This window comes from Cavia porcellus, unplaced genomic scaffold, assembly GCF_034190915.1.
Source record: "Cavia porcellus strain 051 isolate PalLab524CR breed Dunkin Hartley unplaced genomic scaffold, mCavPor4.1 scaffold_29, whole genome shotgun sequence".
In the NCBI taxonomy this organism is placed as follows: domain Eukaryota; kingdom Metazoa; phylum Chordata; class Mammalia; order Rodentia; family Caviidae; genus Cavia; species Cavia porcellus.
Genome location: NW_026947512.1, coordinates 37,331,703 through 37,344,609, shown reverse-complemented (window position 1 = coordinate 37,344,609; position 12,907 = coordinate 37,331,703). Strand labels below are relative to the sequence as shown.

Sequence of the window (12,907 nt, the reverse complement as noted above, 5' to 3'; positions counted from 1 at the left end):
TGGAAAGGAAGTTATAATTTAGTTCGCTCTATAGCAACAACATTGGCCCTGGACTTACAGCTGGACTGAGACTGCAGTGTGTTTTTTAAATTAACCCACATGCTTTCCCTGACATTGCTGACCTAAGGAAAGTACTCTGTTCATGTTTGTTGCCTGTTGTCCTAAAGCTCTTTGCCTGTTTTCTGTATTTTCTCCCTCTTAGTTTTGTGTATGTTTAAAACATTCCAGGTGAAGGTGTGTGGCAGTCAGTCTCACTTTTTGTGTGTCTTTGTTTTACAACAGGGTCTCACTTTGTAGTTCAGGCTGGCCTTTCAGTCATTATGTCACCCATGCTGGTGACCCTTCTGTGTCAGCCTCCGGAGTCCTGGGATTATAGGTGTGTGCCGCCATGCCCATTTTAATCTAACATTCTATGGAGTTAAACTCCTTTAAATATACTCCTTTTATGCCTAGTTAGCACCTCATTTAACTTTTAATGTGTTTTATTTTCTAGCAAGAACCCAGTGGTTAAGAACCCAGAAACTGAGATTAAACTACCTGTGTCTAAATCTTTGTTCTTCCACTTATTAACTGTATATTTTAGGAAGACTGAAGACACCTTGTCTCAGTTTCTTCATCTGTGAAAATGGAGTGACAACAATAGATACATTATAGGTATTCTTTGAAGACTAAGTAAATAAGTGTATGTAAAGAGTTCCAAACAGAACCAAGCATAGAGCAACTCTTCAATAATTACTACCTTTTTTTATTTAAGCAAAAAATAGTATTCACTTGTACTTTTAAAATATCAACTTTAATCCTTTCTGACCATATTTAGTGATTGAGAGTATTTCCTCTGTTGAGATACATATTTCATGATACTTTCTGAATTTTGAGATAGTAAGCCTAACAATAAAGGTATATTTGTGGAAATAATAGGACAGTTTTAAAATCACATATTCTGGAAAATTTTAAGGATAGATCTATTCTTTGGGTTTAGTAGTTTCTATTGCTAAGAATATTGGAAGAAAATATCTAATTTAGTAGGTATTTTTAAGAATATGTGGCTTTGATTCTCAGGTTTAAAAAATAGTTTATTTCCCCTAGCAGAATGTCTTTCTACACCAGTTACTATGTTGAAGATATTTGCCACATAAAAAGTGGTAAAACCTTTTACATCTTTTAGAAGTTTGAATATTTTTATACTTTGCCTTTTGTTCTTGAATTTTGAGTATATAAATAATTTAACTGTTTCTAATATTTGGCTTTCATTGTAAGTACTACAACTAAAAAAGGTAATAATATCAGTTCCACAATCCATTTTATAAGTCTAATGTTTACTGACAAATGCAATTTTTACCTGTTTGTATTTTGGAAATTAGAATTGTGCATTTAAGTGTGGAGATAGCTGATATTTAAACAGTATAATTTAAAAGGTCCTGATGTGAGTAAGAAAAGCTGTTTTAATAGTCAAAATTAATGACTATGATAAAACAAAATATTTTAAGCTAACTCGTCATGAATTTTTGTGCTTCAATTGTTCTTTTTTAGTAAATTAACCGTTACCATCTACTTAAATACTTTAACAAAATCTATTAAAAACTTAAACTGTTTTGTATTCCTAGTCAGGTTCAAAATCACTTATTCAGCTGACTTTTGTCAGTGGCTAGCAGAGAACATACTATTTTCAGTTGTGGTTTGAGCTGATACCTGGATGTGTTGACATTTAATAGCCTAAGTTTGGCTACATTATAGGTCCTGATATGTAGGGCAATAATAAAAATAGCAAAGACACCTAGCAAGGGCAGAACATGTGAAAAAGTAAGGACTAGACTTGGTACTTTAATGATAAGTGTAGATTTTTAAAACAAAATGTACTAGACTTGATATTTTAATGTTAAAAGCATTTTTAAATAAAATACTTAAAATATTAAACTACATAAAATTATGACACCAGTTTCATAAATTATTGAATAATAAATATGATTTGTATCCAGTAATTATAAACAATACAGATTTTAAGCAAAGGGCTGGGGATTTAGCTCAGCAGCATAAGCGCCTGCCTTGCAAGCAAGGCAGTCGTGAGTTTGATCCCTGGTACCGATAAAAATGAAAAAGACAAAAAAAAAATTGCAAGCAAGATATTAGGATTATGTTCATTAGAAATATTTTTGTATATATATGAGCACACACATATGTATACACATACTTTTTTATTTTAAAGAGAAAAAACAAATCAAGAAGCACACAAAAAATAACAAGCAAAATGACAACAACAGTAACAGAAATAGTGATATATAGGATTTTAAAACAAGATGATAAGAATTTTGACAATGGTCGTTATGTTGCATATTATTATCCTCAGAATAGTTGCTCAGGTTACCAGCTAAGGCATGCAAAATTGATCAAATAATGTAATTTCCCTTTGGGGAATTTCTTTTCCTTTTACTGTATCTGTTGTAACTTTTGGATCTAATTTACTCTTTCACTTTCTTAACTAGGGAGACAATATGATGCTTACACATGTAAGTCTGATTGATTTCACTTATGAGGATGGTTTCTAGTTGCATCCATTTACCTGTAAAAGCCTTGAGTTTATTGTTCTTTATGGCTAAATAGTATTCCATTGTATAAAAATACCACACCTTTTTTTATCCATTCCTCAGTTGATGGGCATTTGGGTTGTTTCTAAGATTTAGCTTTTACAAATTGTGCACATGGGTGCACATATATTGCTACACATAGTTTTTTTGTGTTGTGCTGAAAATTGAACTCAGGGCCTCATGAATGCTAGAGATCTTCCTCTGAGCAACACCCCATTTCTATAATATTATACTTAAAAACTAAAAACTGTAGACACTTAGCTTTCAGTAAGTGAAACATTTTCTTCACAAATATCGTGTGCTTCATATGAAAACATTGAAGAAAGTAATGGAATTCTTTCAAATAAGCAATATTCTAAATTTTCTCGACAACTTGAATTTTTAAAATTAAATCAAAATAGTATTTTCCTCACAGAAATGCCAGACCAGCTAGTAATATTTCAACCACTTAAAAAGATAAATCAAATAGAAAATTGTCTTTGAGTTTCCTTCTGCCAGTTTCAAACTTCTAAAAATTTAGGCACTGCTATGCTATTTGTTACCTAATTAAAAAGAACTATTCCTCTCTATTAATTTCTAGATTCTTCCTTGGACATAAGTACAATATAGATTATATCAGTAGTATAAGTAAAGACTTTTATTTATGATTTTATTAAATATATCTTAATTATGCTTATTAATTTAAACTTTAAATATACAGACCTTAATAATTAGAAAAATAAATTTTTTTAGGAAATGTCTGCTAGTCACTTTTTTCCTCAATTTAGATAGACCTTTTCAGTATAATCTCATCATGCTTTTTTCTGTCCATTTGATCTCCAAAATGATTATCTGCTTTGTTCAGCTTCCTATAAATCCAGACTCATCTCACTTCTACTTTGAAACAATGGGACCAGTATCTTTACACTTTGCTCATAATGGTCAGAGCATGTTTTAGTCCTTTTTAGGATAATATTTAAAACTTGAGATTTTGCTTCTTCAGAATGGGCTATTTTAAGAGAGGTCATGCTCATTACTCACTAGATTTAACATACTTTAATAACTATATTTTGGTTCTTTTCAGGTAAATAAACATGTTGAGTTTACTGCCCAGGAACTCTATGATTGTGTTTCTCAGACTGAGTACCGGTGAGTCATACCTGCATGCAGGTACATCACTTTTAACAAGCTTATACCACACTCAGTACCACTTGGTGGTAGTAAAGAGTTCTTTTCTTTGCACTACATTGTGATTTTTTTTTTTTAATCTTCATTAGTATGAAATATTTAATATATACAACAAACTCTACGTGTTTTATCTATAAGATTTAAAGTGGTTTTTAACCTCCAGACTTTTGACCTCCAGACTTCAAAAAAAACCCGTATTATGTATGGTTTGTTTTTGTCTTATTTTGATTTGATTTAATACTGGAACTTGATCCCAGTGCCTTTGTTCTGAGGTATATATCCTCAGCCCTTACCTCAGCAACACCACTTTTCTGGAGACAGGGTCTCACTAAATTACTGAGGCTGTTTGAATTTGTGATCCTCCTACCTCAGCCTCCCAGAGTAATGGGATTACAGGTGTGTGCTACCATGTTTAGTTCAATTATATTTTAAAAATGGTTGCAGACCCCAAAGACATTTGTTTATGTGTGTCATGGCTAGTATATTTATTATATTGAAACTTAGAATTGAGAAATTTATAATGTTTGGCCCATTTAAACATAATAGTGCTACATGTTAAGGTAGGATTATCATGGAAATGTTTTTATAAGGAATATACTGTAAAAGTGACATTGTTCTATAATTTTGCAAGTCTCAATGTCTAACTTTTAATAGACAGCAGCTGAATTCTCTTGCTTTTACATTAGCTTGTCAAAATAATTACATGTCGTTTTGCTAGAAAACTATTCCTGACTTTTTGGAGAATAAAAAGACAAAAAAAATCTTAGTTTTATTGTGAAAATAGCCATGACAGAATTATCAAAATGCTTATACTGTTAAAACTCTAGATTGATAAATATGTTTGATAATATTGAAGACACTAGGGATGATAAGCATATGTAAATATAAAACAGCTGTGAAGTTTGATTTGAAGTAAAATCTGAAGTCAGTGAGCTATTCAGATCTAATATAATTGGGGGAGAAAATAATTTTTTAGTATAGCATTCTGATTATCAGTGAGTAAATTTTGTTTTTGCTTGTAGATTGTTAACTGGTAATATAGAGGCTATAGCCTCTGACTGGTTTTAGGCAGATATCTAGCATTGTTTCGACTTCAGCTTGCTTTTTGAATAGTTGAAAGTGCTTTTGTTTAGTTTGGTATTTTGGAAAGAGGTTGAGTTAAGTGTTCAAAGTTAAAATATTTTATTTTTCTTTTGTTTCTTTCTACCTACTCTTACTATGCCAGCGATTTAAAATGTGACACAATAAACTTTCTTACATTCAAAAGGATGTTGTTGAAAATAAAGCATATATATTTAATATCTTGAATGCTTTGAGAGACGGATGTTGCTACTCAGTACACATTTGGTTTTTTTAAAAAAATTGTCAATTTTTAAAGTGAACAGTACCTTCCACATTAAATTGTGATGTACATTATCATTCATAACTATCAAATAAGCTGCCAAAAGTGAGATCGATTGTTTTGAACTTGCTGATTCATTTGAGACGGTGAAAACAGAAGGAGGACTTAACATATATGTAGATGGAACTGTGGAAATGTTAAGGAAAACAAGTATATAATATAGTTACGTGAAATGACTTGTCATTATTTGTAATTTTTTTTGAAGTGTTAGTTGTAACAGAGATGATTGTGTACCACAACATTTTCTTGTAGTGCAGAGGTATGAGGTATTTAAAAAATGTTTGCCTCTCCTTCGGGTTCCTGAGACAGAGCTCTAAAAAAACCCTTGTAGATAGGGTTGGTAGGAGAATCTTTTTGTTTTGAGGTTTGCTCTTAACTGTTCATTATCGTTTTGATTGCTCATTGATAATGCATAGAAACAGAACTCTCTGTGGTTATTGATCTGTTACTTGAAAGAACTCCTAATCTCTTGGACTATCTTGCGTGCTTGGGAGTATCTTTTATTTAATCAAGTGATTCTTGGTGGGCTCCTGGAGAAAAGCTGGAGAGTGAGTTCATATTTGATCATGTTTATGTTATTGAAATCTCTCTAAAAAAATCCTGAAACTTGGGGTTTAGAGAGCTTTTAAGTGACTGGATCCCTGGAGGGTAGCTCCCCCAAGAAAAGACATGGAAGCTTTATGCCTTTTCTCACACACTTGGCTGCCTGCATCTCTTCATCTGGCTGTTTACATGGATCTTTGGCCGTCTCATTTATAATAAATGAGTAAACTTAAGTACAGTGTTTCCCTAAGTTGAGTTGTCCTAGCAAATTAATCAAATCCAAGAAAAGAGGTCATTAGGAACACTGATTTGTAGGTGTCAAACTGGTACTTGAAATTAGTGTATGAAATTAAAACATATTATGGATTTGAGCTCTCTGTGGGAATGAACTGTAATCAGTATTGGACTGAATGTTAAGGACACCCTGTTTGTGTCTACTGGAGAACTGCTTGGTGTGTGGAAGGTATTCTCCCTGCCCTTGTCACTATGATGATGTCCAAAGTGAGGGATTATGTGTGGTCATGGTCTGATATGTGTCATATCTTTATGCCAATACCAGCTTTGATAAAGTTGCTTTGTAGTAAGTTTTGAAATTAGGAAATGGAATTCCACTAACACTGGTTTTCTTTTTTAAGATAACCAGTGCTTGTAATTCTATATGAATTTTAGGGTTAGCTTTTCCATTTCTGTAAGAATAGCTTGTTGGGATTTTTATAGGAATTGTGTTACTATCTTAGGGGTAAGCTTTCAGTCTTATGATTGAATATGATACAGTTACATACTATTTTTATATTAGCATTACATGTAATCCATTTTTCATTTGAGATGCACATGTTAAATGTGTAGGAAAGTTGAGAGATTTGTAAAAACAAATGTCCATTATAGACTTTCTTCTTCTTTTTTCTTTTTATCGGTACTGGGGATCGAACTCACAACTGCCTGCTTGCAAGGCAGGTACTTATGCCGCTGAGCTAAATCCCCAGCCCCTCTTCTTTTTTATTAAAGGGAATAAAACCAAGCAAAGTAAAACAGAATAAAGCCATTTAAAACCAAACAGTGAAAGTGTTATGGGATTTCAAAACCAGATAATAGAAAATCAACAATGACTATCATAATGCTTCTTGTTATTTTCAAAATAGCTGCCCATACAACCAGACATAATAAAATCAAACAAAACAGAACAAAATAAAGCAAATCAAAAGAAAATAATGAAAGTGATACAGGACTTCAAAACAAGATAATTGGAAATAAAAATTGGCTACCATAATATATCTTGTTATTTTTTAAAATAACTTCCCATGCCATCAGATATAATAAAATCAAATAAAATGAAACAATAAAACCAAGTAAGACAAAACAATGAAAATAGTACAGGACTTTAAAACAAGATAATAGGGAATTAACATGGCTACCTCCCTCAGGAGACTCTCCATAATTGCTATATTGGGCTGGGGATTTAGCTCAGTGGCATAAGTGCCTGCCTGGCAAGTGTAAGATTGTGAGTTGGATCCCAGCACCAAAAACAAAACAAACAAAAAAACATAGTTGCTATATTGCATAGTGTTGTTCTCCCTCTAAATAGATGATCAGGTTACTGGCTTTTGTGTTTCTCTGAATCAGCCAATTGGTTACAGGGGGAGGTGAAGGGATGCGGGAGACCTTGGCTCTACTTGTCTCCCAGCCTGTGTGCTAATCTTTGTTTGGTGGTGGGAGAGGCTGAACAAGTTACTTCCACTTTACTCTGTTAACACAGGAGGGACTTAGGGTAAGATGTTATCGAGGGGGAAGCAATACTATGAAAAAGAAGGTAAAAGGGGCTGGCTTCTTTTTCTCTTCCCTCATGGCCTGCAACTGTCACTGACTCATGGGAAGGGCTGCTGCTTCTCCCTTCAGCCAGTCTGGACTTTCTTCTTGCACTTAGAAAGATTTTGTAAGAACTTCATTAAATGACAGAATTAGGATAACTCATTGCTACCATGACAAGCTTGGTCAAAGCAAGTTTGATGACTATAACAGGAAAATTTAGAGACAGTGGCTGTTATTATACAGAAATCTCATGAAGCAGCATGTAATTACAAAACTAGAATCAGCCTCTAGTTTTGAGCTCTATTTGGAAAAGGTCAGAAACTGGAATAGTTTTGTTTGAAATATATAAATAGGAATATAGTAAGAGGTACATAAAGTATTAGTATTATCAGAGAAAAAAGATGTTTTTGTTTTATTTTAATTTAGGCAGATTCTGATAGTTTTTATAAGCCAATATAAAGGAAGAACTTTCTTGCAGTTAGATATCCAGAAGTGCAGTGAGGCATCTTACAGTTGTGAATGTCTCATCAGCAACAGGGAGAAAGCCAAGATGAGATGACTCAACTGGAGATAATGCAGAGTAGCAAGTAAGTTTGTTAATATTCTATCATCTTCCATATAAACCATGGGGAAAAGGAAGTCAAGAATTCTTGCCATCACAGTCTATTAACCAGCCTTTACTTTTCTCAGTCAGCAATGAAAAATTGCTACAGGGAACAAATCTATAGATGGTAATCCATTGGTAGGATGCTGACTCATGAATAAAGAAATCAAATGCCACTGGGATGAAAAGAAGAAAGAGTTTAATCTCTTAATGTAAGGATTGGGGAGGGAGAAAAAAGCAGAAGACACAGAAATAGATTCAAAAATGTAGTTACTACAGGATTTTTTTTTAACACATGGAATAAATAATAGGACAGGAATAGAGACTGGCCTTTTTTATTTCATTTTTAAATTTATTAAAAATTTTTATCTCTGCCAATATAAATTTCTTGTGTTCTGAAAATCATTTTTTGAGTAGTTGTAAAGAATTGGCAGCAACGTAACACTAATTTTAATTTGTAAATATTGGAATAACTCAAAGCTAAAAACTGGGTTTTAATCAGTCTCAGAGAAACCATATATCCTGAGGAAACGAGATTGCTCAAAATATTCTGCTTCCTTCCTGCCATTCTATTCTGAGTGCTGGCTTGTTCCTTTGTCTTACCTGAAAGGAAGGGCTTTCTCACATGGAAAGGAAAATGGGAATACCTAGAGATTCTCCATGATACCATGGACATGGCTCACAGCCACTCTTAAAATTCAAGGAAATGATGAGTCCAAGTGTAATAGTAGAAATGAGTAGATTAATAGATTTAAATAAGTTAAAAATGGATTGGTGTCCCATAATACATAGGCCCCTGTTACCTTTTCAAAATCTGTTAGCTTAGGTGAAAAGAACTGTGATGTAGGCATGGAATATATCAAGCATTACATCCTGTTTCAGTACCTGTGGTTTGGGTTTACTAACACTACTTTATTAACTGTTAGGCAATTTATACCAACAATCTTTTTTTTTTTTTTTTTAAAGTAGAAATGCTGTCAACTTGTCGCTTTTCAGGTGTCTGTTCCTTATGTGCCTATTAGCCCATCTATTTTTTAACTCTCAAACTAAGACAGAAAGAAGCCTTCTTTTTCATAGTATTGCTTCCCCCTTGATAACATCTTACCCTAAGTCCCTCCTGTGTTAACAGAGTAAAGTGGAAGTAACTTGTTCAGCCTCTCCCACCACCAAACAAAGATTATGCCTGAGCAGACCATCTTAGCTTGTTGGCAGCAGTCTGCCATGGGAACCCTTATTTCTGAATTTTAAGAATTGTGTGAGCCGGGTGTGGTGGTGTACTTCTGTAATCCCAGCACTCGGGAGGCTGAAACAGGCAGATTGTGGCAAGTTCAAGACCAGCTTGGGCTACAAAATGAACCTAAGGCCAGCCTGAACTGCACAGTGAGACCCTGTCTCAAAAAGACCAAAAAGAAAAAAAGAATTGTGTGAAGGTCTCCATATTGGCTGAGACAATTAGGTGCTTATCCTCTCATGTTTTGTCTATGCTAAAAAACTATAATTATTGGTATTTTCTCAAATATCAAAAACGTGTATTTCGGCTGGGGATTTAGCTCAGCGGCATAAGTGCCTGCCTTGCAAGTGTGTGGTCATGAGTTCGATCTCGGTACCAATAAAAAAAGAAAAAGACAAAAAAAAAAAAAAAACCCAAAAACGTGTATTTCAAATCTCAGTATTATTACATTATATTTAGAATTTTAATATATCCAAAGAAATGACTTGGAGTGTTGAAAAAAATAACTGCATGCTCATGTTCATTATAGCCTTAGTCACAGTAGCCAAGATATGGAATCGCCAAATGCCTGTCATTTAAGGAATGGATAAAGAAATGTATATATACACCATTGAATACTACTTATCTTCATACAATAGCAACAAAAACACAGAAATAAAAAAAGAAATCACTTGAAACAACATGAATGAACTAGAGGGCATTATGTTAAGTGAAATGAGCCAAGCACAAAGTCATAAATACCTCTAAACACATTGAGTTCACAGAAGTAGAGAGTAAATAGGGATCGGACATAGTGACAGAGGAGAGATTGAGATGTTGATCAAAGGACGCAAAATTTCAGTAGGAGCAATAAATTCAAGAGATTAATTATGCAATCTAGTAACTTTAGTTATCAATATATTGTATTTTTGCCAGGTGTCAGAGTACACATCTATAACCGCAGCACCCTGTAGGTTAAGGTTGGAGAATAGTGAGTTAGAGGCCAGCTTGGGTTGCATACAGAGACTCTGTTTCAAAAAATAGAATTGTATTTTGAGCACTAAGAGAGTAGATTTTAAGTGTTCTATCACAAAATTAAGTATGTGAAACACTTCATGATTAACTTGACTGAAGCATTCCACAGTATCATCAGAACATCATGTTGTACACAATTCAAATATAATTCTTAGTTTTCAGTTGAAAAAAAAAAATCTAACTAGCAGTGATTTAATGTTTGTTTTTCTCCTAGGGAAAAGTTAACCATTGGATGCCGCCAACTGGTTGAGATGGAATGTGCCATGCAGCAGTGCAATGCATCTGTCTACATGGGAGCGAGACACAGGGGATGGATGGTGTGAAGACATGTTCAGCTTTAGGATCTAAGTGCTGCAACTTCAGAGGAATTGCATTCATCCTTGTCCTTTAGAGGCATTTGTCTTCATAAGAAACAGAGTAATTTTTGACCTGGTCATTTTTTTTGAGCCAAACCCAAGAGACAAAATTTAAGAAATACTTTCTAGGCACAAAAAAGTGATGGTGTTACAATTTCATTGAAGCTCTAAAAAACCTGATGTAGGTATTGTAGAATAAACTGTTCACTCAGTTTTGCTGGAGTTGATAGTACCTTCGTACCTTTATCCTTATTCCAGCCAGTATCTCCACAGAAAAGGGCCATCTTTCTAGTCCTTCTAGGGCAGGAGCCACAGTGGCAACTGAAAGGCCCAGGGTATTAAGGTATTAGCATCTTTCAGGTCCAAATAACCAGACACTGCCAAACCCTAGGAATTGGGACCCGGGCACATGTTCATCACATTCCACAAATAAAATCTTATCTGGAGTTGATTTTTTAATGCTGTTTAATGTACACCTGGTAGAAATAACACCACCATCCACACTTCCCTCAGGGAAAAGAAAGTAGAATTTGGACTTCAGCTTCTACTTCCTTACAGCCTCTCTTCTGAGCTTGTAACTTTTCAGTACATTTCTAATGGTGAAGAGCAGGTGACCCTTATGCTGAGTTGCCCTTAAATGTGAAGCAGTCTGAATTTTTGGAATTAGATGGCAATGACTGATGTTTGCCCCTAACTAAAGCCAATTGTTTAATTGACTTCTTACTGAGTTATACAGTAGGTTGGAAAGCCTAGACAACTGAAATGTATTAAGCTTTTGTTAACACTTAGATAAAATCAAATTGGCTTTGTTATAAATGTTAAATTTATTTTTTAAAAGAGCAATAAATAACTTATTTTCAATAAGATGTTGCTTCTCATTTTACTTCCAAATAGTGTTTCTGCAATGCGTGTAGGTGTGATTATAAAAGTGATCTTCTCCAATAAAAAGAACTGATTCAGGATGTTCTTTAGTAGTAATTGGCAGTTTGTGTTTGCCAGGTTAGGAAACTGCATTAGCAAGTGTGAAATGCCTCCAGGGATGTAGGCCACTGGGTGACTGGGAAGCATGCTTGTCTTCCCTGAGAACCCAAAATTACAAGTGCTTTCCATCCCCCAGCTTCTTCTAGTTGTTTTACTTTTTTTGTTCTGTTCTGCCGTGCTTCCATCTCTTTTTTCTTGTCTTGCATGAAATTCTTTTATTCCTATGGCTTCCACATTTTCATATACTTTACTCTTACCAAATGGGTTTTAATCTTTTGTTGTTATGTGGGCTTTAATGTTATCTTTGTATGTCTTTTATTTTCCACATTAATCATGTCATTTTGTTTTTTTATTTTATTGGAATGTGTAGATTCTTAGCTTTCTAGTCTTTAATTTGCTTTAGAAACATTGTTTCCAGTTTTTAAGGTTTTTCTTTCATTCAGGGCTTTTTCCCTCTTCTGTTGCCTTATTGATCTTAAACTTATTTATACTCCAACACAGGAATTGAGGGATCCTTTTTCTCCCTCCCTCTATTCTGTCTCTAATTCCCCATTCAGGGTTGGAGTAACTCATTTAACTCATGTATCATAAGTCCCACCTTAAAGAATATGTGATTTTTTTTTAAATGAAAGAAGAATCAGATCCTTCAAAAAGGAGCTTAAATGTTAAGATTTCCATTGTTTAATATGTATAGTTAATGTGATTGGGGTAAAAGCTATAAGCATGCTGTGAACCAGAAGGAACATGGAGAATCATACCAGAGGGGACACTTTGAACACAATACCCTTGACCTGTTCTAATGAGGACATCCATGATGTTATTCCAGTAGCATTCCATATGTAGGTAATTGGTCCCATTGTACTAGCCTAGATTGCTTTTACAAAACATAAGATACTCTATAGAAGATCCTATGGGTTACTCATCTCTTGCTGTATTCAAAACCAAGAAAAAGTGGCTAAAATCTTGTACTCCACAGAGTTCTGATAGGACTTGCATTGAGCAATTATGACTACACAGGTTAATTTCAGATTCAGTGTGGGTCTTTTCCTGTCCCATGAAAGACCAGGTGACCAGATAGGTTCAGAGGTTTGTTTCCTTGATATTTTGAACATTATCTTAAGGAACAGCAGGAGTCCTTTTGGGTAAATCTGTTTATTTAAATGGTGTCTTGCTCAGTTTTCAGAAGCTACATCATATTGTCTGTATTCCTGGCTTTCAACA

At 34.1% G+C, this 12,907-nt stretch overlaps 1 protein-coding gene across 1 annotated transcript in view; it reads left to right on the top strand.

The window, feature by feature from the left end:
• Positions 1-11,569, top strand: part of Swt1 (SWT1 RNA endoribonuclease homolog) — an 85,641-nt gene extending 74,072 nt beyond the window's left edge. Inside the window, 3 exon segments of the mRNA XM_013157956.3 lie at positions 3,646-3,710; positions 10,564-10,660; positions 10,662-11,569. Of these exon segments, the coding sequence (XP_013013410.3) occupies positions 3,646-3,710; positions 10,564-10,660; positions 10,662-10,697 (198 nt within the window). The 3' untranslated portion in view covers positions 10,698-11,569.
• The last annotated feature ends 1,338 nt before the right edge of the window (positions 11,570-12,907 follow it).